This window comes from Barbus barbus, assembly GCF_936440315.1.
Source record: "Barbus barbus genome assembly, chromosome: 1".
Taxonomy (NCBI): domain Eukaryota; kingdom Metazoa; phylum Chordata; class Actinopteri; order Cypriniformes; family Cyprinidae; genus Barbus; species Barbus barbus.
In genome coordinates, this window is record NC_136729.1 from 6,333,846 (window position 1) to 6,359,870 (window position 26,025).

General features: G+C 37.7%; 1 protein-coding gene across 1 annotated transcript in view; it reads right to left on the bottom strand.

Annotated features, from left to right (window-relative positions):
- The window catches only part of LOC306857085 (leucine-rich repeat serine/threonine-protein kinase 1-like), a 137,554-nt gene that overhangs the window by 37,128 nt on the left and 74,401 nt on the right, over positions 1-26,025 (bottom strand). Inside the window, exons 24-27 of the mRNA XM_079396777.1 lie at positions 24,890-25,148; positions 16,737-16,906; positions 7,206-7,403; positions 4,458-4,735 (exon numbers count right to left, since the gene is read on the bottom strand). Coding sequence (XP_079252903.1) covers positions 4,458-4,735; positions 7,206-7,403; positions 16,737-16,906; positions 24,890-25,148 — 905 coding nt within the window. The remainder of the gene's footprint in view (positions 1-4,457; positions 4,736-7,205; positions 7,404-16,736; positions 16,907-24,889; positions 25,149-26,025) is intronic.

Consider the following 26,025-nt stretch of genomic DNA (forward strand, 5'->3'; position numbering starts at 1 on the left):
ATATACATGTATACACACACATATATATATATATATATATATATATATGTGTGTATGTATGTATATATGTATGTGTATATATATGTATGTGTATATATATATATATATATATATATATATATATATAAAAAAAATCTTAAATCAAAATATATTTACTTGAGAAGAAAAATAAATCTTGGTTTTAAATTAAGTGAGTTTATGCTTAAAAAAAATCTGTCAGTGGGGTAAGAAAAATAATCTTGTTTTTATGTTTATTTAGTAGAATATAGTTTATTTATTAATCATTTTACTTCTAAAGAACATGCATCTAGATTTAATAATGTTTAAATATTTGTAGTGATTTTTCTTTTGAAACACTTTTTTTCGTGTAATAAAATGAATGAAGTAAAAATTAATGCATTATTCAGTTTTTTATTCAACAGATTTTATTTATTCATCCAAAAAAGGAACTAAATTAATGACATTATAACTAGCCAAAATTAATAGGTAGTTTTCTCTCTACAATTAACTCAATATTATGTTCATACTGGCAGCCACTTGTTGTAAAAGTTACTCTTTTAAGAAAGTTTAGATACATGTAAATGAAAAAAAAAAGAAAATACTGACTAAAAAAAAAAATTTTTTTTCCAGTGAAAATGTGGCCCAGACTTTATGGCGATGGTGAAATGTGAGGCCAGAAGGGAGGAGAGATGGAAAAGCAAAGGAAGAGTTAACAAAAGGAAGAATGAAGTCATGATTTCTGACACAGCAGATCGTACTTCACACACTGCTGTGGTTCATTCAGCAGATGCATTTCTATTATATGTCTTTCTAAGTCATTTCTATAAATGGACATGTGCTTTGACGAGAGCCGTGTCAATCCGGGACTGTATTTTTAGGGTGCTCAGCTTTGCCAACACAAAGGAAAAAAAGGCAAGTTTCCACATTTCGCTTCAGTTTCAGTAGCCTGAAATGACATCACAGAGCAGGCATGTGAAAGAGCAGGAAATAGTTTGTAGTTGAGACGCACACTCGCACACAGAAACACACACGCAGAAACACACACACACACACACACACACATTTGTTTTTGTGAAAAGTGGGGACATCCCATAGGCGTAATGTTTTTTATACTGTACAAACTGTATGTGCTATTGCCCTACACCTACACCTAAACGTAGCCCTCACAGGAGACTGTGCAGTTCTACTTTCCCCCCAAAAAACTCACTCTGTATGATTTATAAGAGTTTTGAAAAGTGGGGACATGGAGTAATGTCCTCATAAGTCACCTTCACCTTGTAATACCTATGTCATACCTGTGTCATTATACTCATTTGTCACAAAAACACAGAATATACAAATATATGCGGCATTGTTTTGACTCCATACTCTTTACTCTCAATCTTTCTCGAGTCCAGATATCTCACGTTAAAAGGCTATTACACTAATGATTCGATTAGCCATGACAGTAATCACTAATTAATTAAAATGCCTCTTAGGAGACTAGGAAAAATGCCACTGAATGAATCCTGTTGTTTTATATTCAAGGTAGGGCCGGGCAATAACGAGATGGGAGGAAAATATGTATTTCAATACTGTCTCTCGCAGTTTTATCATCAGGTAATCATACTGTATATAAAATTGCGGTCATCAGGGAGCCGCTATTATGCCTGGCATTGAAACTGCTTTTGAATGTACGATCGGTTTTTAGTTTCACTTTGGAGATTCGCAATCGCATGTACTCTGTTTATACTATGGAGCGGAAGTACTTACCACACATTTTACAAGATCAGATGCTTGTCAGTGGTGCTCAGGATCTGCAAATCATTCGTCATCGTCCCGCCAAAAAAAGCCTACAGTCACTGATATTTAATGCTGTTGAATGTTTAGTTTGCACTTTATCAGAACTGCCTCCAAATATCAAAAATCAAAAAGCTTCACATAATTTTATGCTATGTTACACTGTTATGTTACATTTTCACATGCGGAAAAACACCTATCTGGACCTAAAAAGAACAATCAAATCTAAAACAAATGTATCCAGTATTTGGATTGGGAGTATACACAATCCCGCAAACTACAACATCTGAAACATCTGTCGTTCTCTTGTGACGCTGCATGAAAGTTGTGGAAACATGATCATAAATTCCATTAGAAACATGATAATAGATTTCATTCTGTTCTGCCGCACGTGATCCACGCAAACTCAGCAAACCGAGCTGGAAAACAAATCAGCCTCGTGAATTGACCTAAAAGCCTCACTGGATCTCAAACCCGTCTTTGAAGGGAAATCCCTGGCTGTGGACAGGCAAGGGAGGCACATGCAATCTCAAAGAAAGCCAAGTGTTGTAAATGGTGACTACTACTTATACAAATACAAATATTTGACAGAAAAACTTAAACTTAAAAAATTTAAATTAGAAATGTTGTCCTGACAAATAACTTAAAGTAGTAAATTGAAGTATTAAAATTACTAAAACTAAAATTATAATAAATAAAGCTAAGAAAAAGAAAAATTATTTAAAAAAAAACATTTCTAATAATTAAATTAAAATGGAAACTAAAAATATCATAAGCTACAAGAAAATACTAGTAAATAATATAATAATATATAAAAATACTAAAGTAACATTGAATACTCAAAAAATAAATGTAATGAATATTTAACACTAATGCACAATTATATGAGTAGAATTAAAATTCGGGATAGCAATGGCAACCAAAAGTCATTTTCACTAATTGAAAAAATTTAATTAAATAGAAATATTAGACAAAAATGTTAATTTAAAAATGATTTGAAATGTTGCTTTGGCAGCTAATTCAAATAAACATGTTTAAGAACCAATATTACTAAAACTAAAATAAATTACAGCTAAGGAAAAAACTATTAAAAAAAACCTTAACAAAATGACTAAAACTTAAATCAATCTGAAAACATAAGCATAAATGGTAGTCAAAACTATTACAAATAATTTTCAGGAATTTAAATAAAGCTAAATATAAATATGTATAAAGACTAATAAAGAACTAAAATACATGAAAAAACTAAAAGTACATGATAAACTTTAATTAAAACAAAAACTTAATATAAAAATAAAAGCTAATTTAAAATATTAATAAATACTATCATGGTATATAAATGGTACACACACACATATACATACATATATATATATATATATATATATATATATATATATACACACACACATATCATGGCTCAATAATTGGAGGAAAAAAACTCAGACTGGGACTGTCAAATGGATAAATGTAAGTATACACCACAAAATAAAGTGCACTGGAGAGTTTAAAAGCAAATGTGATGTTTTATATTAATTATTTCATAAATAATGTGTCTTATTTGTGCTGTAAAATTCTAAATCATTGATTCAAGTTTTCAATTCAATTCAAGTTTGAATTGTTTAAAGTTTAAATCATTGATGAACTTCTAGTTATGCATAACAGAATAATTCCTGCGAGGAAATTTCTACATCTTAACAGTACTTTGCATAAAGTCAAATTAACATCACTTTCTGGCATCAATGTGAAAACTAGCGGTGAACCAGCTAGTTTAAAGGGTCATGAAACCCCAGACTACTTTTTCAGAGATGTTAGCTGAGGTGTTTGTGTTGCACATCATAGCAGACCATGTTAGCATCCGTTAATTTTAATTGTTGGAGTAAACTGGTTCATTATAAGCTTTTTTACTTATAATGCTTTTATTTTCATCTTCCAGGTTTAAAATCTACATTGTGCTGATGTCACAATTTGTGACGTGGCAAAGGACTATAGTACATCAATGACGCGTCGTTGTCTATTAAATTATTCATGAGACTGCGTGTTCTTATCCTATGAGAAGACGCTTTGTATGTAGTCAATTTAATGCCACACATTTATGCAAAAGAAAAATAAAGTATTGAGCAAAAAAAACGTTTTGCAAACAAAAATAAAGATCACAAAATAAAGTATTGAGCAAAAAAATTGTTTTGAAACAGAAATAAAGAATTGCAAAGATTAAGATATAATTCATTACAAAAATAAATGACAGATGTAAAAGAAGCATATGAACTTTGATTCTATTTCATCTCTGCAACACATTTTCCATGCTCACACCTACTAATTCATTTGCAACGCTCCATTTATTTTTCTGTTTGCAAAACTTAATTTTTTCTCTCAATAATTTATTTTTATTTTGCAATCTTTATTTTTGTTTGCATATATATGTGGCATTAAATTGACTCCAAAGCTTCGCTTAATTATTCACAACAGCATGCGTTGATTTGCTATGACAGACACGTCGGACTGTGAGTTCGCATACATTAACTGAGAGAAACGTTCATGGATCGGATCATACTGAGAAAGCATGTATTCTCTGAATTTGAATTCAGCTTGAATTGAGGCCGCAAACAGACTTTGACCTTTGCTGTCACACTAAAGCTGCTGGGGCAGCCAATCAAACTCATCGGATCGGTACAAACCTTCTCATCATAGACTATGCCGGGCCGGATCTCAGGAGCCTGGTACCCGGGTGTGCCCTCGACCCCCAGCGCTCCCTCGTGGAAGGACTGGCGTGAGATGCCGTAGTCAGACAGCTTGACGTTGACGGACTCCTCCAGCTCCAGAGACCACACCAGGATGTTGTCGGACTTGAGGTCACAGAAGATGATGTTCTTCTTGTGCAGATACGCCAGGCCTGTCACGATCTGATAGGCCACTTTGAAGGTGAGCATGTGACCCAGCGGCACATACTGAGAACCTGAGGAGCATCAGCCAAGAGACTGCCTTTATGATATGTTTATGACATGAGGGTGAGTAAATGACGACAGTTTTTTGTGTGTGAATTATTAAGGCTTTAAGGTTTGTTCACCAGTCTGATGCAATTAAAAGTCAAAATTTTCATGAAAAAAAAAAAAGTCTGATGCCAAATTATCATTATTCTCTGAAAAAGTTATAAGAGTGATGGAGATCTAAAGAACAGTAAATTATTTGCTGAATTAACATTGAATAACACTGAATTATATATTATTGTTATTTATTATTATTTTAGTCATTTAGCAGACGCTTTTATCCAAAGCGACTTACAAATGAGTACAATAGAAGCAATCAATTGTAGTATTACAACAACTAAAAACAGATCCAAAACTAAAAGCTAAAACTTTATAAATACTACCTATACACATTTAAAAAATTAAAATAAATGAAATAGAAATGACAAATGCATACAACAAAATTTCAAAACTTAACATTTAAATGAAAAACAAAAAAATAAAGTTGAAAACAATTCAAAATATTAAAGAACAAAAGGTTCTTTATACACACACACACACACACACATATACATACACATATATATACAGTGGGGCAAATAAGTATTTGATACACTGCCGATTTTTCAAGTTTTCCCACTTACAAAGAATAGAGAGATCAGTCATTTTCATCGTAGGTACACCTCAACTGTGAGAGACAGAATATCTTTTAAAAAATCCAGAAAATCACATTGTATGATTTTTAAATAATTAAATTCCATTTTATTGCATGAAATAAGTATTTGATCACCTACCAACCAGCAAGAATTCTGGCTCTCACAGACCTGTTAGTTTGTCTTTAAGAAGCCCTCCTATCCTCCACTCATTACCTGTTTTAATTGCACCTGTTTGAACTCGTTACCTGTATAAAAGACACCTGTTCGCACACTCAATCAATCAATCAGATTCCAACCTCTCCACTATGGGCAAGACCAAAGAGCTGTCTAAGGACACTAGGGACAAAATTGTAGACCTGCACAAGGCTGGGATGGGCTACAGGACAATAGGCAAACAGCTTGGTGAGAAGGCAACAACTGTTGGCGCAATTATTAGAAAATGGAAGAAATTCAAGATGACTGTCAATCTCCCTCGGACTGGGGCTCCATGCAGGATCTCACCTCGTGGAGTATCAATGATCCTGAGAAAGGTGAGGGATCAGCCTAGAACTACACGGGAGGACCTGGTCAATGACCTGAAGAGATCTGGGACCACAGTCTCAACGGTTACCATTAGTAACACACTACACCGTCATGGATTAAAATCCTGCAGCGTGTGCAAGGTCCCCCTGCTCAAGCCAGCACATATCCAGGCCATCTGAAGTTTGCCAAAGACCATCTGGATGATCCAGAGGAGGCATGGGAGAAGGTCATGTGGTCAAATGAGACCAAAATAGTGTTTGGAGGAAGAAGGGTGAGTACAATCCCAAGAACACCATCCCAACCGTGAAACATGGGGGTGGAAACATCATGCTTTGGGGGTGCTTTTCTGCAAAGGGGACAGGACGACTGCACCGTATTGAGGGGAGGATCGATGGGGCCATGTATCGTGAGATTTTGGGCAACAACCTCCTTCCCTCAGTAAGAGCATTGAAGATGGGTCGTGGCTGGGTCTTCCAGCATGACAATGACCCCAAACACACAGCAAGGGTAGCTAAGGAGTGGCTCCGTAAGAAGCATTTCAAGGTCCTGGAGTGGCCTAGCCAGTCTCCAGACCTGAGCCCAATAGAAAATCTATGGAGGGAGCTGAAACTCCGTGTTGCCCAGTGACAGCCCCAAAACCTGAAAGATCTGGAGAAGACCTGTATGGAGGAGTGGGCCAAAAACCCTGCTGCAGTGTGTGCAAACCTGGTCAAGAACTACAGGAAACGTCTGACCTCTGTAATTGTAAACAAAGGCTTCTGTACCAAATATTAAGTTCTATTTTTCTATTGCATCAAATACTTATTTCATGCAATAAAATGGAAATTAATTATTCAAAAACCATACAATGTGATTTTCTGGATTTTTTTTTACATTCTGTCTCACAGTTGAGGTGTACCTACGATGAAAAATTCTTTGTAAGTGGGAAAACTTGAAAAATCGGCAGTGTATCAAATACTTATGACCCACTGTACTGCTGTACTATATTAATAATAAAACATAGGCTAAAGATTTTTCTTAAAATCTCTAATATTTTTAAGTATTAATTTACTTTGAAATAAAAATGTGTATTTATATATAATTTGTGTTATATATCTGTATATATAATAATATAATTAGCCTGTGTTTGTCTGAATTTGCATAAAACATTGCCAAACATACAAGCAGTTATGATCAGGCAACAATATTGTTTGTCTGATAATAACTGCTTGTATGTTTGGCAACGTTTTATGCAAATGCAGACAAACGCAGGCTAATTCCTGTGCCGACTGTCATTTGTCACCTTTGGCTCGCTCCTCCAGGATGGTGTTGAGGCTGCCCAACGGCGCCAGCTGCAGGGCGAAGCAGAGCGGGTGGATGCTTATGCCCACCAGAGCCACGATACACGGGTGCTGCAAGGAGTGGAGCATGCTGGCCTCCTGACGAAACTCTGAGAAGCTGTGGGCCGCGTCCATCGACTGCAGGTGCTTCATCATGGTGTCTGTGAAGAGACCAATTCAACACGCTGTTATTGAGCTGCAGGCCTGAGTAGAGTGGCTCAGACTCTCACCTCAGGTCATGGAATAATTATCCATAATGAGTGCAAACACAATCACATTTACATGCTCACATCAGCATGTGAATCTACAACTACCTCTGTATTGGAAAATTACTGTTTCTCTGTGACAATTCATCACATTATTTACAGTATTGGATGTTAATTCCACCCTACTTTGATACCATAAAACCATATAAATTTACCATGATATTTACATAGTACAAGTCCAAACGCATATCACTACAAATCTAGTGAAATGCTGTAATCATCTGCCACGAAAATAAAGCCTAACTGGTGGCGTTCCCAAACGTGTGCTAAACTCACAGCACATGTAATAAAGGAGTTTGCTGCCTGTGAACGGAGCCGGGTCACGAGCTGATCGCATGAACAATGTGTTTACGCAGCAAAAACAGACTTGATGAAGGGATTAAGCATATTGTGCTTTAGTTCGTTTGACAGATACTGTGCTAAAGCATAATGGCCCAAAACAAACATTTTAAAAACTGCACTTTTTGCCCGGAAGACCTATAATTTCATATCATCGTGTGACCACAATAATATCGAGACAGTTTTGAGACTTAAGATCCCGTGGAAACCCAGTCTGAGCTTGCAATTTATCTCTGTCTCTCTGCCTAGACCCCCCACAATAATGTGATATTTTACATTATGTAGACTTGCTATCAGCTATTTTACCTTACGACTCATCCAGTCAGATTTCAGAGTCAGATATAATAGAAGATTACATACATATGTGTACATATATATATGTACACACACACACACACAGGAAGGGTAAGTGAGACTGAAGTGAAGTGACATACGGACATACTCGGAATTCGTGCTCTGCATTTAACCCATCCAAAGTGCACACACACAGCAGTGAACACACACACACTGTAAACACACACCCGGAGCAGTGGGCAGCCATTTATGCTGCGGCGCCGGGGGAGCAGTTGTGGGTGCTCAAGGGCATCTCAGTCATGGTATTGAGGGTGGAGAGAGCGCTGGACATTCACTCCCCCCACCTACAATCCCTGCCAGCATGAGACTCGAACTCGCAACCTTTGGATTACGAGTCTGACTCTCTAACCATTAGGCCACGACTTCCCTTAAAGTCATTACATACTGAGTCCGAAATTTTCGTATTCGTTATCCTAAAAATGTTTCACGGACAGACACCTTGCACAATTATTCCGATGCGTATTTTAATTAATCCGTTGCAAAAAAAAAATAAATAAATAAATAAATCGCAAAACAGTACTAATGGAATCTTCAAGCAGTGAGGATGATGCAATGACCTTGAGTCCGAAATATTTGCACGTTTAAAAAATAAATACGACCTCACATTGTCAATCACATTTACAAACTGCCTCCAAAACTTTCGTCCGGCATAAATAATTCGGACCATGTTCAATTTTCTGCGTTTTTGCATCCGTAGCAAGCATTTTGATAGGAAAGGATGACGAATATGAAAAAAAAAAAAAAAAAAAGCATATGAAAATTTGTATGCAAAGACCTTAACTTTATAATACTGTGAAGTATATTAGGAAGAAGCATTAGCATACATGTAAGAGGAAACACATCACTGTTTTCATTGTAGATTTCATTTCAGTTTCTCCTGTTTGTTTTGGAGTAGGAGACGATATAGTGAAAATGTCATAAAACACTGTGGCCTACAAACCCGATTCCAAAAAAGTTGGGACACTGTACAAATTGTGAATAAAAACAGAATGCAATGATGTGGAAGTTTCAAATTTCAATATTTTATTCAGAATACAACATAGATGACATATCAAATGTTTAAACTGAGAAAATGTATAATTTTAAGGGAAAAATAAGTTTATTTTAAATTTCATGGCATCAACACATCTCAAAAAAGTTGGGACAAGGCCATGTTTACCACCGTGTGGCATCCCCTCTTCTTTTTATAACAGTCTGCAAACGTCTGGGGACTGAGGAGACAAGTTTCTCAAGTTTAGGAATAGGAATGTTGTCCCATTCTTGTCTAATACAGGCTTCTAGTTGCTCAACTGTCTTAGGTCTTCTTTGTCGCATCTTCCTCTTTATGATGCGCCAAATGTTTTCTATGGGTGAAATATCTGGACTGCAGGCTGGCCATTTCAGTACCTGGATCCTCCTCCTACGCAGCCATGATGTTGTAATTGATGCCGTATGTGGTCAGGCCTTGTCATGTTGGAAAATGCAAGGTCTTCCCTGAAAGAGACAACGTCTGGATGGGAGCATATGTTGTTCTAGAACTTGGATATACCTTTCAGCATTGATGGTGCCTTTCCAGATGTGTAAGCTGCCCATGCCACACGCACTCATGCAACCCCATACCATCAGAGATGCAGGCTTCTGAACTGAGCGCTGATAACAACGTTGGTTGTCCTTGTCCTCTTTAGTCCGGATGACATGGCGTCCCAATTTTCCAAAAAGAACTTCAAATTTTGATTCGTCTGACCACAGAACAGTTTTCCACTTTGCCACAGTCCATTTTAAATAAGCCTTGGCCCAGAGAAAACGCCTGCGCTTCTGGATCATGTTTAGATATGGCTTCTTTTTTGAACTATAGAGTTTTAGCCGGCAACGGCGAATGGCATGGTGGATCGTGTTCACCGACAATGTTTTCTGGAAGTATTCCTGAGCCCATGTTGTGATTTCCATTACAGTAGCATTCCTGTATGTGATGCAGTGCCGTCTAAGGGCCCGAAGATCACAGGCATCCAGTATGGTTTTCCGGCCTTGACCCTTACGCACAGAGATTTTTGCAGATTCTCTGAATCTTTGGATGATATTATGCACTGTAGATGATGATAACTTCAAACTCTTTGCAATTTTTCTCTGAGAAACTCCTTTCTGATATTGCTCCACTATTTTTCACTGCAGCATTGGGGGAATTGGTGATCCTCTTGCCATCTTGACTTCTGAGAGACACTGCCACTCTGAGAGGCTCTTTTTATACCCAATCATGTTGCCAATTGACCTAATAAGTTGCAAATTGGTCCTCCAACTGTTCCTTATGTGTACATTTAACTTTTCCGGCCTCTTATTGCTACCTGTCCCAACTTTTTTGGAATGTGTAGCTCTCATGAAATCCAAAATGAGACAATATTTGGCATGACATTTCAAAATGTCCCACTTTCAAAATTTGATATGTTATCTATATTCTATTGTGAATAAAATATAAGTTTATGAGATTTGAAAATTATTGCATTCCTTTTTTATTCGTAATTTGTACAGTGTCCCAACTTTTTTGGAATCGGGTTTGTACTTTGAAAGAAACACATGGTGAAAAACTCAAACACACCGACGCGAGTATAGATCATGATCTATTTGACTAGGAAACGCTGTCAGTGAAAACTGGCCTGAAGTAGCAGACCTCGTCTCTCCAGGAGTCAGTTGTCGAATTTGAGCGGAAATCACCAAAGCCTGGTGGTCCGTCAGCCAGCGGATCGTAAATCATATCTGTACGGTGCAAACAGTCTTTATTTTAGCGTTCTGGATCCCCAAAAGCACGTTAAACGCCTTTCTGCAGCATTCTGACTCCTGCGTATTATTTCAAGCTACCGTTGCAGCATGAAAAAGTTTTTAGGGTAATGTGTGACTCAGTGGGACACAATCTGCAGCGGTGCTCATTAAGAGTTTACAGCGTCAGCCGCTGACCCCAGACCAGCTCTGTTTTAGTACATGCGAGTAACCAGAGCCAGTAGAAACCCTGCAGCTGTAAATCAGAACATTTATTTTCATGTCAGGGAACAGTTACGGGTTTCCTCTTTGAAGTCTCGGGCTGGATTTGATTTTTATTACAGTGCTTAATGAGAGAGGTCAGTCTGTGTTATGTAAAGCCTAATCCTTGACCACTGCTCTTTTAACCTCACAGTTTGTGCTGCCGGACACATCCAGAGAAAACAATCAATATACAAGAAAAACCTCTAGCCTATTTTTTTATTATAAATACAGTACAGTAGCAAATATTAAAAAAAGAAAAAAAAGAAAACAAAATATTATTACATGCCATAATAGTCAATACTCTAGAAATCATTTTGTCCTTTTGGGAACAGATAAATAAAATAAATAAATATATAAAAATTAAATTGCATGTATTAATTTTGCAAATAAATAATCATACTGAAATATGCATGTTTAATGAAATATAAAAATTTAATAAAATATATTATGTTCTATTTAACAAAAAAATAAAATAAAAATTATATATGCACACACACATATATACACACACATACATTATATAAAAAATAAATATATTTTGGTAAATATATTGCTCACATATTTCAATTTTATTTATTTTTTACCAAAAGCTAAAAAGCATTGACTATTACAGCACATAATGTTTTAAGTAGAGTACTGTATTTATAATAATATTTATATATTTTTTCTTGTGTATATTGATTGTACTTTTTTGCACAAAAGCTAAATGAGTATTCTAGAAGCTTCCAAAGGGCAGATGCCAGCCGCTGTTACCGTTAGTTACCATAGAGTACGGCTATAAACCTCCAGTACATGACTGCACTCGACAAAACACCACAATCTTTGAACAAGAAACGTCTGTAATTCATGAGGAAGATACACTTTGTGTCATAAAAGTAAATGTCTTGATTTAGTAGCCGTCTTTATAGTTAAAAAAGCTCTAGAATGAGCAGGAGGGAATAAATCAGCGGAGACGTAAAACCAGGAACTGCAGAGAAACCAATTCAAACAGCAGTGAATGCGGCCGACAGAGAAATAGTCAACATAAAATGCCTCTGACAGAGTGAAACCTGCAAACGAAGCAGACCGATGTGAGTCTCTGCAGATCTCTCACAGTTATGACAGACTGCGCTTCAGAAATAGTTGGGAGACGTTTGCGGGATCAGGGAAGCAGACAGAAGAGGTGTGAGGCTTTCAAGGTCAGAGGAAGGCAGAAAATAGTAGAGCGTGACGCAGCGCAAGAGAAAATCATTATGATGGGATGTGCTGCTGTAAAACCACTGCTTATAAAGTCTGATAAAAAAAAAAAAAAAAAAAAAGGATGCAAATAGTATAATATCCAAGGTATACATTTCTAATAATTGTGCAGTTAAATCTCATATTGCATTTTCAGAAAGTTTTGGAATATTTGTCCTCTCCCCAAATTTGTCAATATGAAAACTCAATAATAATAATTTAATTAAAAGGGTTTTATTGACCTATTGAGATTTTGCTTACATCTACATTGTAAATTGGGGCAGTCATGGCCTAATGGGTAGAGAGTTGGACTTGTAACCTGAAGTTTGTGGGTTTGAGTCTCAGGTCCGGCAGGGATTGTAGGTTGGGGAGTGAATAACCAACACTCTCTCCACCCTCAATACCACGACTGAGGTGAGACCCTTGAGCAAGGCACCAAACCCCCAACTGCTCCCCGGGCGCTGCATCATTGGCTGCCCAGTGCTCCGGGTGTATGTTCACTTGGATGGGTTAAATGCAGAGCACAAATTCCGAGTATGGGTCACCATACTTGGCCACACACCACATCCCTTTCCTAAATATATTTTTTGCTATTTTTTTGAATTTTTTTTCAGAGGTAAATCAATAATTACATTAACAATATTTCAAATTTTGTTGAGATTTGTTGTATTTTGAATCCAATTTTTCTTTGTAAAATTTTTTAAATTTGAATAAAATGAAAACTAAAATATTTTCAAATTACATGAGCCAATATTTTATTCACAATAGAACATAGATTATATAAAAAGTTTATCCACTAAATGAGCTCATTTCAAATTTGATGCCTGCTACAGGTCTCAAAAAAAAATTGGCACAGGGGCAACAAAGAGCTGAAAAAGCAAGAATGTTTTTTAAAAGATTCAGCTGCGAGAACAACTAGCAACTAATTAAGTTAATTGACATCAGGTCTGTAACATGATTAGCTATAAAAGGGATGTCTTAGAGAGGCAGAGTCTCTCCAATTTGTGAAAGAGTACGTAAAAATATTGTGGAATACTTTAAAAACAACGTTCCTCAACGTCAAATTGCAAAGGCTTTGAAAATCTCGTCATATACAGTACATATCATCATCAAAAGATTCAGAGAAACTGGAGAAATCTCTGTGTGTAAGGGACAAGGCTGAGGACCTTTGTTGGATGCCCGTGGTCTTCGGGCCCTCAGACGACACTGCATCACTCATCGGCATGATTCTGTCATTGACATTACTAAATGGTCCCAGGAATACTTCCAGAAACCACTGTGGGTTAACACAATCCACCGTGCCATCTGCAGATGCCAACTAAAGCTCTATCATGCAAAAAGGAAGCCAAGCGTCGTCGTGTCCTGTGGGTCAAGGCTCATTTAAAATGGACTTTTTCAAAGTGGAAAAGTGTTCTATGGTCAGACGAGTCCAAATTTGCCATTCTTGTTGGAAGTCACGGACGCCGTGTCCTCCGGGCTAAAGAGTAGGGAGACCTTCCAGCGTGTCATCAGCATTCAGTTCAAAAGCCAGCATCTCTGATGGTATGGGGGTGCATAAGTGCATACGGTATGGGCAGCTTGCATGTTTTGGAAGGCACTATGAATGCTGAAAGGTATATAAAGGTTTTAGAACAACATATGCTTCCCTCCAGACGACGTGCATTTCTGCAGGGCAATACAAAACCACATACTGCAGCTATTATAACAGCATGGCTTTGTAGTAGAAGAGTCTGGGTGCTGAATTGACCTGCCTGCAGTCCAGATCTTTCACCTACAGAGAACATTTGGCGCATTGTTAAACGAAAAACACAAAGGCGACCATGAACTCTTCAGCAGCTGGAAACCTATATCAGGCAAGAATGGGACCAAATGTCCAAATGATGAGACATATCTATTCACAGCTTGTAGATGAGAGAGGGGGACACAGGAATATTTCCGGATCATAAATTTATGGGTTTAGTTAAAATCAGTCTCAGCCAATGGACTAAAACATACACTGTTTCGGTAGTGACATGAAAAATGCGGGAGACATTTTATTTATTTATTTTTACATAAAGCTTCGTAATTTACAAAGAAAATATTATTTTATTTGAACTTCACTTTTTAAAAGAATCAAAAAGATACTTTTAAAAACAACAAATGAAAAAAACTATTTTGAAATAGTTGAAATTTAGGGGTTAGGGTTCAGGACAGCCACCTCCCAACTGAAAGTCCTCAATAAATTATGATTTTATATATATTAAGCTTACTAATATTTTAAATATTATTGTGGGTTTCAATAGATAATCGAAGGATCTTGGTAAACATCTAAGATTTGAATACTTGAATACTACATTACTGGTGCAAACATCTGTCCCACAACCCAAAAAAAAACATAAGTATTCAAATATTAGATGTTTATGTTTATACACACACATATACATATATATAAGGGCCGGGACTCGATTAAAAAAATTTATCTAATTAATTAGAGGCTTTGTAATTAATTAATCGAAATTAATCGCATTTTAAATCGCATATAAATATTTGACCTGAGAACAGTGAGAAGTACGTTTTTTTATATGGATTTTTAAATTTCCCATCCACAGGGCCAACCAAAGCGGTCTCATCAGCTTCTTTGTCCATGTTCACTGTGGTTTGTTTTTGGCTGTTTCTCAATATGCGTTCTTCAGCGATCTTGCGTATTTGTGTTCTCGTTCTACGTCATCATTAACCGTCGAAGTTCAGTTCCAATTCTCAAGAACGCAAGTACAGAGGATGCATGAAAGTGCCCGGATATGTTCTTGAAACTGAGGATGCATAAAGTGCAGACTTGAGAGAATCGAGCCGTTAGAAATCCCAGAAAATGCTGTGGGTGGCCGGTGTACGGAAGCCTGTAAGCTTTAAAGTCGCTCTCACAAATACTTAACGGCTCTTCAAGTTGAAAGTAAACATTTATCGTTTTGTTTTGGTTAATTTTAATAAAGTTATAAGACCCGGAGAAAGTCTGCATTTTTATTGGCATATTAAAATGAATCTTAACAGTAAAACATATAACGCTGTAAAATAAAACACAATACAATTATATGAAAGTAATATCCATAATAGTATGAAATGTTTTAATAAGTTATGACATTTTGTAATATTGATTGTTCATTGGCCGTTTCTTATGCTGAGACTATGCGGTCAGTTAAGCAGGAACGCAGTACATCTCAGTTCTCATAAGTGTGCGTTCTGTGTTCTCGTGTCCTTCCGAGTTCGTTCTTCCAAGGAAGCTTGGCAAGACCGGTCTCCACGAGAACGCAAGTCCGTTCTTTTGCGTTCTTGGAATTGAGAAACAGCCTTGTCTGAACGCTAGTAGGTGCTCCAGTATAATCGGTCCGCCGAAACTCATCCAGTGAGAAATGTTCCGCGGTGCAAAAATAAGTGCGATTAAAATGCGTTAAAAAAATTTAACGCGTTATTTTTGTGTAATTAATTAATCTAAATTAACGCGTTAAAGTCCCGGCCCTAATATATATATATATATTACTTATGTCATTTAGCAGACGCTTTTGTCCAAAGCGACTTACAAATAAGAAAAAGTAACTAAAACTAAAAAGTTACAACTCTATAAATACTATATACCCACATATTTAAGAAAATAAAGAAATTAAATAAAATTGACATGCATATATATGCATATATATATATATATATATATATATATATATATATATATATATATATATATATATATATATATATATATACACACACACACACATATACATATATATATATTATGTCTTTCAAAAGCATGTGCAGGGCAACGCTAGCTTGTGAAGCGCTGTTGGTATCCATGCGTGAGACATTTTAACGTATTTTAAATGTATTTGACAGCACAGAATCCATGACTTTTGTCCCACTGGTTGCTTTGGCAGTTTTTTTTTTTGGTATAACATCATAATTCTTGACTTACAAGAAGTAAAACTGTGTAAGATGATAACGTATTCAGAGAATTTCTCTTGAATTAGTTTTCCTCACAGGAGATTTTTAGCACAAGTCTCATTAAATTCTGCAGCTCAGTAGGTTTTGGATCAGAGAAAGACACACAGCGGGAGAAATCCAGCGAGGATTAGCGTTTCTCTGTTAACAGGAAATTCCTTCAGTCAGAGCTGCTGCGAGACTTGAGTAGAACAACAGCGCTTTGACCTCTTACCTTACATGTGCTTGCAGGAACAATCACCTCTGACTCTCCGATCACTCATCGAGTGGATCCAAAGCGAACGTGCGGTGAGCGGAACGATTTAAAGATAATAGAGGCTGGTTTGGGAGGGAGTGAAGGGGCAGTAGAGGAGCGTGACGTACCTGTGCTGCTGTTGAGCGACTTCTGTTTGCATCTCTTGAAGTGGAAGCGTTTAATGGCCACCGGATGGCCTCTGTATTTGGCTCTGTAGATGATGGTGCCGCTGCCACCCTGTCCCAGGATATCTGCTGCATCTTCACTCCACTGCAGGTCACTCTTCAACAGGAACAAACTGAAACAAACACATACAGATGCTCTGAACACATGCTCTGTGTATGTTTATGTGTGACTCATATTACAAAGGATTTCTCTTTTGAACAAATGCTGTTCTTTTAAACTTTTTTATTCATCAAAGAATAATGAAAAAAGTATAAAAGTAAAATAAAAATAAAAAACATTAAGCAGCACAACTGTTTCCAACATTGATAATAAATCAGCATATCAGAATGGTTTCTGAATGAAATTTGACACTGAAGATTATGCTGAAAATTCAGCTTTGATCATAGGAAAAAAATACATTTTTAAAATATATTCAAATAGTAAACAGTTATTTTAAATTGTAATACTATTTCACAATATTACTGTTTTTAAGTTGTTGGTTTTTTTATCAAATAAATGCAGCCTTGGTGAGCAGAAGAGACTTCTTTGAAAATGAAAAGCAAATAATTATAATTACAAATTACAATACATTTCATAAATAAAAAAATTGCATATATATAAAAGTAATAATATAATAAGTGGTATAATACACATATAACACTTAAATACTAGCATTCAAGTTTAAGGTCAGTAAGACTTTCATTAAAAAGTTGACTGAAGAAATGATGCTGAACATTCAGCTTTATATTCAAAAATAAAACAGATGTCAATATAAATATATTTGTATTAATATTTGTAATCATATTTCACAATATTACTGATTTTCCTGTATTTTTATCAAATAAACACAGGCTCAGTGAGCATTAGAAACTTCTTAAAAAAAACAAAAAAAAATTTTAGGGACCCCGAACTAAACACATGCATTCTGACTTCTGACATTTTGTAAGAGCTCTATCATTAGCCGACAGCTTTGTTCTCTCTTTCCAGCTCCAATCTTGTGGCTGCTGTGAATCAAACCCATAGTCTGTCAAAGCAAAACGAGTCCATTTAGTCAGCCGCCACTCCTAATCATTCCCATTAAAACTCCATATGGGAACGTCATTTCATCTGACGTGCTTTGAACCGCCTCCGCTGGCTGATCGCACGTACAGATGCTTTCAATGCTCTCCTTCCTCACCACTTCCTTATGGGTGTGTGAAACAAACTTGCGGCAAAGATATTAACAGGAAACACTCATTTATAAGACATCAAGCCAAGAGGATTATGCTGTTTGCATAATCATATAAATAATTGGTAAAATCATTCATCCCTTCTGTATAATTAAAGACATCTCCAGGCCACACGGCTGTTGGGATGAAGCTCATGTAAATCTTTTGTTTTCAACTCGAGTGTTTCATAATCTGTAAAACTGTGATGCCAGACAGTGCAGCCACTTAACTAAAAGATAATACATTTTTGATTGAACTGATATAAAGCTGAAATAAGATAAAACAAATATTACACGAAAAAACTGAAATATATATTGTATAAGTATGAATGCATGTATGTGTGTGTGCATTTGTGTGTGTGTATTACATACACACCCCTTATAAGTGGTGTAACAGTACATATATACATATACAGTCTTTTTTTTTTTTCCAGGAAATTAAAATAATAAATGCCGTTTGACAGTCTTTGATGCGGCATGACAGATCGCTGTATAAGTGCCTTGGAGAGCCGCTTCTGGGACGGTTCAGAAATGTGCTGGTATAAACCCAACACAAGCATTGACTGGAGCGGCTACGATCAGCTCCAGTTCCCGTGTCTGAGCCGTGACGCACAGCAGACTTGTGCAGAGCGGAGCGCGACTGAATGCCATCATTCCTTCCTCTTTACTACTACGTTTAATGCAAATAAACATGACTGAACATCTCATACCTCATGTAATTGCTCAATCAGTGTTTCAAACGCGGAAAGACATCAATAAAACAGTGTGGAAATAAAAATGTGACGTAGCATTTCATTTCATCATTGTCCACAGCTCGTTAGTTCACTAGAGAAATTAAGTCTAGAGAGGAGCATTTCGGGAAATAATACACTATATACTCATTATATTTTATTAAACCTGTTAGTCTTAATTATTTAATGTATGTTTAAATTAATCTGTTATGAAACATGCTATGACAGCCAGTGTGTAACTGAATATATTTTAGCATATAGCCTAGAAATTGTATTATTTATAAGTTAATTTAAAAACTGCATTATGTGCAATTTACATGTTTGCATATAATTATTATTTATTTATTTTTAAGTTGAAATGTTGATCTATTTAAAAGTAAATAGTAATTAAATTTAAGTTTGGGTTAAGTTGTTAGGCCTAACTGTAACCTTATAAATGTAAAGGGCTCCCTATAGTTTTAAGCATAAGCTAAAAATTAACTATAACAATGTATTTAAAGAAAGAACAATTTGTTCAGTAAACCACTGTTTATTTAAAAAAAAAAAAGTTTTTCCCCCTGCTGTACCGAAATCTTACCGACCCGTGACGTTAAAACCGAGGTACATACCGAAACGTCATATTTGTGTACCGTTACAACCCTATATACACAGTGCCCTCCAAAAGTATTGGAACAGTAAAGACAAAATTGCTCTATTGGCTGTGGAGTCAAGACATTTGCAAATATGATTAAAAGATGAATATGAGACAAAACTACAGAATGCCACATTTTATTATTAGCCGTTTCAACACGTATGTTTTACCAAATAAAAAGAACAGCAGTTTTAGAGTTCATCCCACTCATTGATGTGAGCATAAGTATTGGGACAGTTGAACATAAGGCAGATATAAAAGATTAAAAGCTATTATTTAGTTGCAGATCCCTTGTGCACAATCACAGCAGTGAGTCTGTGACCCATAGGGCTGCACGATTAATCGAAAAAAAAAAAAAAAAAAAAATCACGATCTCGATTCATACATAAATGCGACCTCATTTCTAAATGACTGCGATTCACTTCCGTGTATTTCCCTGCATTCAGATCATGCTGCATTCACGTGTTATTGGTCACACTCACACAATAACAAAACACTATTAATTCACCAATCAATCATAAATCTCGATCACTTTTCTCCTCCCCTCATTGGTCACGTTCCGCTGTCTCTCACGTGACGTGTAACAAGGCGGCAGACCTAAATGGAGATCCTATGCATTCAAATCGCTCTTGCGGTACTTTAATGTCATACAGTGATCATTCATTCTGCGCAGCGCTGCTTCAACGGGCCGTCAGCCTCAACGCTTGACGGAGGGCGTGTCTGAAGCTTGGTGCTGACGCGCCGTCATGGTGATAACAGCCAATCACATACTTTTCTGGTGCTGCATGAATGGGATTGGCTAGCGTCTGCACTCATGGTACAGTCCTGCCCATGTGTGACGCTGCCCTATAAGCATAGACACAGCCATGAGTGAGAAGCCGCAATCCAACTCCGCCATTACTGATTACTTGCTGTAGCTGCTGGAGATATACAATGTCAGTGCTAAAGAGGCATTTCAAGTGTTGTGTTTTGGGATGCACTAACGAACATAGAAGTCTCCATAGACTTCCTCCATCTGAGCCGCTGAGGACACTGTGGTTAAGTTTCAGTATCTAAGGAAATGTTCTGGAAAAAAAAACAGTAAAGTCCCCAACACGTGTATGGATCAATACCAACGCTTCGTGCACGAAAGTCAGCTCCAGACAAAGTAAGTACCATGCGTTTGTTTTTCAAATTGCCTTTCTGAAAGAGCTTCTTGACACTCTGTAAGGCTAATGATGCTAAAGCTACCATCGTCTCTGTCTGTTTTCACTGGTGCTGCCCATGAATGATCGTGAATAGGAATGTGGTGGTTAAAAGTTGCATATTGTGACGAGTCGGCTGCCTCCCCCCTGTCCATCATCACCACCCCGTCCCGTATTCGCCGCCCTTCACCAGGCTCCCGACGGGAGTGGGTGTGTGAGAGAGGAGGGGCGCTGAAACAGCCAGGGCTGGCGGCGTGTGATGAGGCGCACCTGACGTGAGTAGAGCCTCATCACCGCCGCCGTTTAAACGCCGAGCGCGCCTCTCCTCGCGAGACCGGTCTCTCCCCCGTGCATGCACGCTGGTGTCCTCGTGGGTCCAGGAAGGGAGCGTCGAGGAGGACTGCCGCACCCGTTAGGCGGCTGACGGGCCAGGATGCCGGGCCGCCGAATCCCCCAGAAGCGCCGGGATTTCCGTAGATGGACGAAGCCGCGCCAGAGACGCCGCCGCCACTCGCTCCCGGCCCCGAGAGGGGAGCGCGTGCGGCCACCGGACTACGCCCCTTCCCTGGACCCTTCCCTCCTGAACACTGCCCTCCTACACAGCCCCGCAGCACGACGAGGACACCAGATCCCTGTTTATTTTGGACACTTTTCCCCCTTTGGACACTTTATTTTAATATTTTGTTTAATAAAAACCTCTCCGAGGCTTGACGCCACGCCCACTGTGTCTGTCGTTGGCTCCTCCCGCCACAATATGAAAGCAATACGAGTCGATATTCCATATGAGTTCCATTTCTATTGATTCTGTCGCTCCCCTTAAGCCAAGGAAAGCAAAGAGAAACAACATTTCTCAGCCTTGGTTAAATGCAAACACCCGTGCTCTCAGACAGGAGTGTCGTAAGGCAGAGCGAAAATGGAAAAGGGACAAACTCAAAGTCTCATATCAGTGTTTAAGGGCGTGTTTAGCTAGTTATCAAAAATCAGTCAAAGAGTTTGAATTCTTTTCTAAACTTATTACTGAAAATGTGAATCAACCGAGGATGCTGTTTAAGACTTTTGATCTGCTACTAAATCCCGTACCTGCCCCGTCTCTTGATCCATCTCGGGAGACCTGTGAAAACTTTTTAAAATATTTTGACAACAAAGTACTGGATATCAGAGCTTCTACTAAGCCATCGATATTTGATCCTCCATTGAGCTGTTCACCTACAGAGTTGTTAACCTGCTTTCACCCCATTTCCTCTGTACAGCTAGCTGGTATTGTTTCTAAGGTTAAATTGTCCACCTGACAGTCTGATGTCATTCCAGCTCATCTATTTAAGGAAGTGTTTGCAAACCTTGAGTAACAGCTATCATTAATAACTCTTTGGAAAGTGGAGTTGTACCTGCTAGTTTTAAACATGCTATAGTCCATCCTCTTCTAAAGAAACCTCATCTTGACCAATCTATTTTCAGTAATTTTAGGCCTATTTCCAAATTGCCTTTTATCTCAAAATTGTTAGAGAGAGCTGTCTACAGTCAGTTGGATTCCTACATTAGTATGTCCAATGTCCTGGACACTTTCCAGTCGGGTTTTAGATCACTACACAGCACTGAGACTGCATTGTTGAAAGTCAGTAATGACCTTCTGCAAATTCTTGACACTGGTTCTCATCCGGTACTTGTTTTGTTGGATCTTAGTGCGGCATTCGACACAATTGATCATAGTATTCTACTACAGCGGCTGGAAAAGTGGGTGGGTATTGAGGGTACCGCTCTGCAGTGGTTGGCCTCTTATCTTAAAAATAGAACCTTCTCAGTGAATATTGGGAATTGTTCTTCCTCATCGGCTCCTTTGTTATGTGGCATGCCCCAAGGTTCCATCTTAGGCCCTCTTCTCTTTTCACTATACATGCTTCCTTTGGGAGCCATTTTTAAGAAATATAAGATCTCTTACCACTGTTATGCTGACGATACACAGTTTTATCTTCCAGCAAAAACTGACAGCAGTGGCTCTTTGGATGTGCTTGACGACTGTTTTGAGGAGATTAAAGGTTGGATGGCTGATAACTTTCTACAATTAAACGAAAGCAAAAGTGAAATTTTGATTTTAGGTCACTTTAGATATTCATCTGATTTTAATTTAGGGTCCCTTTCCGCTAGTGTTCAACCCTATGTAAAAAATCTTGGGGTTACATTTGACTCGTTTCTTAAATTTGATAAACAAATTAGTACAGTGGTAAAGGGGAGCTTTTTCCATCTTAGATCCATTGCTCAATTGAAACAATTGTTGCCTCATAAAGACTTGGAGACTGTAATACATGCTTTCGTGACATCTCGCTTGGACTACTGTAATTCCCTTTATTGGGGACTGCCTCAGTCGGCGATTTCTCGCTTACAAACTGTCCAGAATGCTGCAGCGAGGCTTCTTACTGGAACAAGAAAGAGGGATCACATTTCTCCAATCCTAGCATCTTTACATTGGCTCCCTGTAAAGTTCAGAATCGATTTTAAAATAGCTGTTTATGTGTACAAGGCGCTAGCGGGCCTTGCACCAAAATATATCAGTGACCTTCTGATTGCTTATTCTCCTCAAAGAGCTCTTAGGTCCAGTAATCAGTTTCTTTTAACGGTCCCACGTTGTCGCTGTAAAACCAAGGGTGGCCGGGCTTTTTCAGCTGCAGCCCCGAAACTTTGGAATAGTCTGCCTGTAAATGTGAGACTCGCTCCTTCACTAGCTAGTTTTAAGTCTGCTCTTAAATCTTATTTGTTCTCCCTGGCTTTTGAATAATGCCTGCTTAAGGCTCTGTGTTTTTTTTTATTTAATTTTTTTTTTTTATTGCTGTATTGTATTTGTATTTGTTGTACAGCACTTTGGTGCAACTCTGTTGCTTTTAAACGTGCTATAGAAATAAACTTTGACTTGACTTGACTTGGCTTGATCGCTTGAGTTTGTTGAGCTCATAATCACGAGTGGGACTTATAAAGTTTGTGATAGCATGCCATGCAACATGAGACCAGCTATGTTGTTATTTTTATCCCGCCGTGCTCCCCGTCTGTGTAATTCATAAACGCAAATTTATTATGCACAATATAATCAGATGACTGACTTGGAAACAGACTATGTTTTCTGTAAAGATAACAGGTTTGTACTAATAGTGAAATGTTTATTTGCAAAGGCTAGCACTGCTAATATGGGAGCTTGAGCTCTTGAAGCTCCGCCCTCTTCTCCGTGAGCAACAGCTCATTTGCATTAAAGCAACATACTCATATATAGAGCGTTTTGGCTCATACCCTAAAAGTGGCAATTTTAACAAGCTATAAAAAATTATCTGTGGGGTATTTTGAGCTAAAACTTCCCATATACACTCTGGGGATATCAGAGACTTATTTTACATGTTGTAAAAAGGAGCATAATAGGTCTGTTCTGTGCAGCGAGCGCCAGTGAAGCAGAGCATTCAGCTGGCTATACCGCAGCAGACTCGTCAGTAAATGAGTACAAAACAGCGTTTCCAAGCACCTGTCCCTTACTGACTTATAAATACGAGTATAGTTTGTCTGTTAATATTATGCACTTTTTTAGTTTGTTACTCAGACGCAGGCAGTGCGCTGCATGAGACAAAAAATAATATAGCCAAAACCACCACATAGCCGCTCTTTAGTGTAGATGCATGTTGATTTTATCAGACGATGATGTCACAAATATAAATGAGAGTGACTCCTGGTTAACATGTATTAATGGGTTGTGTTTCGTCACTATTTAATGTGGAATTTCTCTACAATATTCACTCATCATCAAGTTAACCTACTGCAGTATTTCCTCTCAATCAGTAGAAAATGTGGTTAACACCCGGTCACACATGAAAAAAATAAATACCGTCATATACCGTGAAACCGGTATAATTTTGAAAAATACCATGACTACCACATACCACCCAACACTACTTTCTAGATATATTTATCATGTCTGTGAGGCAAGTATTTGCTGTGTTTCCATTTATTCTCAGAGAGACAGAGACGGCAGAAAGCGCAGGAAATTATATAATTTTGGTGGGAAAACCACAATAACATCAGCTTTAGGCTTCAATTTGATGAATCCTGAGATGTTTTTTTTTTTTTTTTGCTGTTTTATGCTTATTTAGTTAATCTGGAAATTGGTATGATGAAATAAATATTAATTTGATAGTTTTTTTTCTTTTTATTTGGAGCTAGATGCAAACAAAAAGATTATTACTACTGCATCTAATATATGTATACATATTTTAAGTCTGTGATTTTGTTTTGTGGTTTTTAGCTGTTTTTTGTCAATTTATACACACCATTTCATACAGAAACTAGGATAATAATACACATCAGATGGTTAAAAGAGTAACTATTATCATACCGTGAAGGGAAGTCGGTCATGAAGAGCTCGGGCACCAGCTCCTGTAGCGGGACAGGCTGTTTGGGGTGGTTGGGGCAGCTGATGTGCTCCTTGTCCACGGCTGCCAGCACGCAGTCCTCCATGTTGAAGTAGTGGACGGTGCTGTGGCTGGAGCCGGACAGAGGCAGTGGGTCGGACAGCCGGGGTCCAGAGCTGCAGTACGGACAGGGCGCATACTGCTCAATGAGACGAGACCCGTCACTCTCACTGCCTGTCAGCGCTGGACCGGGAGAGAGCAGCATGTTAATCATAAAAGTTTGTACACGGATGTTCATCTTTATATAAAAAGACATTCACCAAGGCTTAATTAAAATGGCTCGAGAGGTTTAAAAAGTCAGAATTATTAAAAATGAACTGAATCCATTTTTTCTACAATAGCTGTTTGGCTGAAATGATGGTTCCTCTTAATAGAATAGAACAGAACAGAACAGAATAAAAGTACTAAACAAACAATTGATAAATAAATAGTACTAAGTAAACAATAAATAATGAAAATAAAATGCATATACAGTCAGGTCCATAAATATTGGGACATTGACACAATTCTAACATTTTTGGCTCTATACACCACCACAATGGATTTCAAATGACACAAACAAGTTGTGCTTTAACTGCAGACTGTCAGCTTTAATTTGAGGGTATTTACATCCAAATCAGGTGAACGGTGTAGGAATTACAACAGTTTGCATATGTGCCTCCCACTTGTTAAGGGACCAAAAGTAATGGGACAGAATAATAATCAGAAATCAAAATTTCACTTTTTAATACTTGGTTGAAAATTCTTTGCAGTCAATTACAGCCTGAAGTCTGGAACGCATAGACATCACCAGACGCTGGGTTTCATCCCTGGTGATGCTCTGCCAGGCCTCTACTGCAACCGTCTTCAGTTCCTGCTTGTTCTTGGGGCATTTTCCCTTCAGTTTTGTCTTCAGCAAGTGAAATGCATGCTCAATCGTATTCAGGTCAGGTGATTGACTTGGCCATTGCATAACAGTCCACTTCTTTCCCTTCAAAAACGTTTTGGTTGCTTTTGCAGTATGCTTTGGGCCATTGTCCATCTGCACTGTGAAGCGCCGTCCAGTGAGTTCTGAAGCATT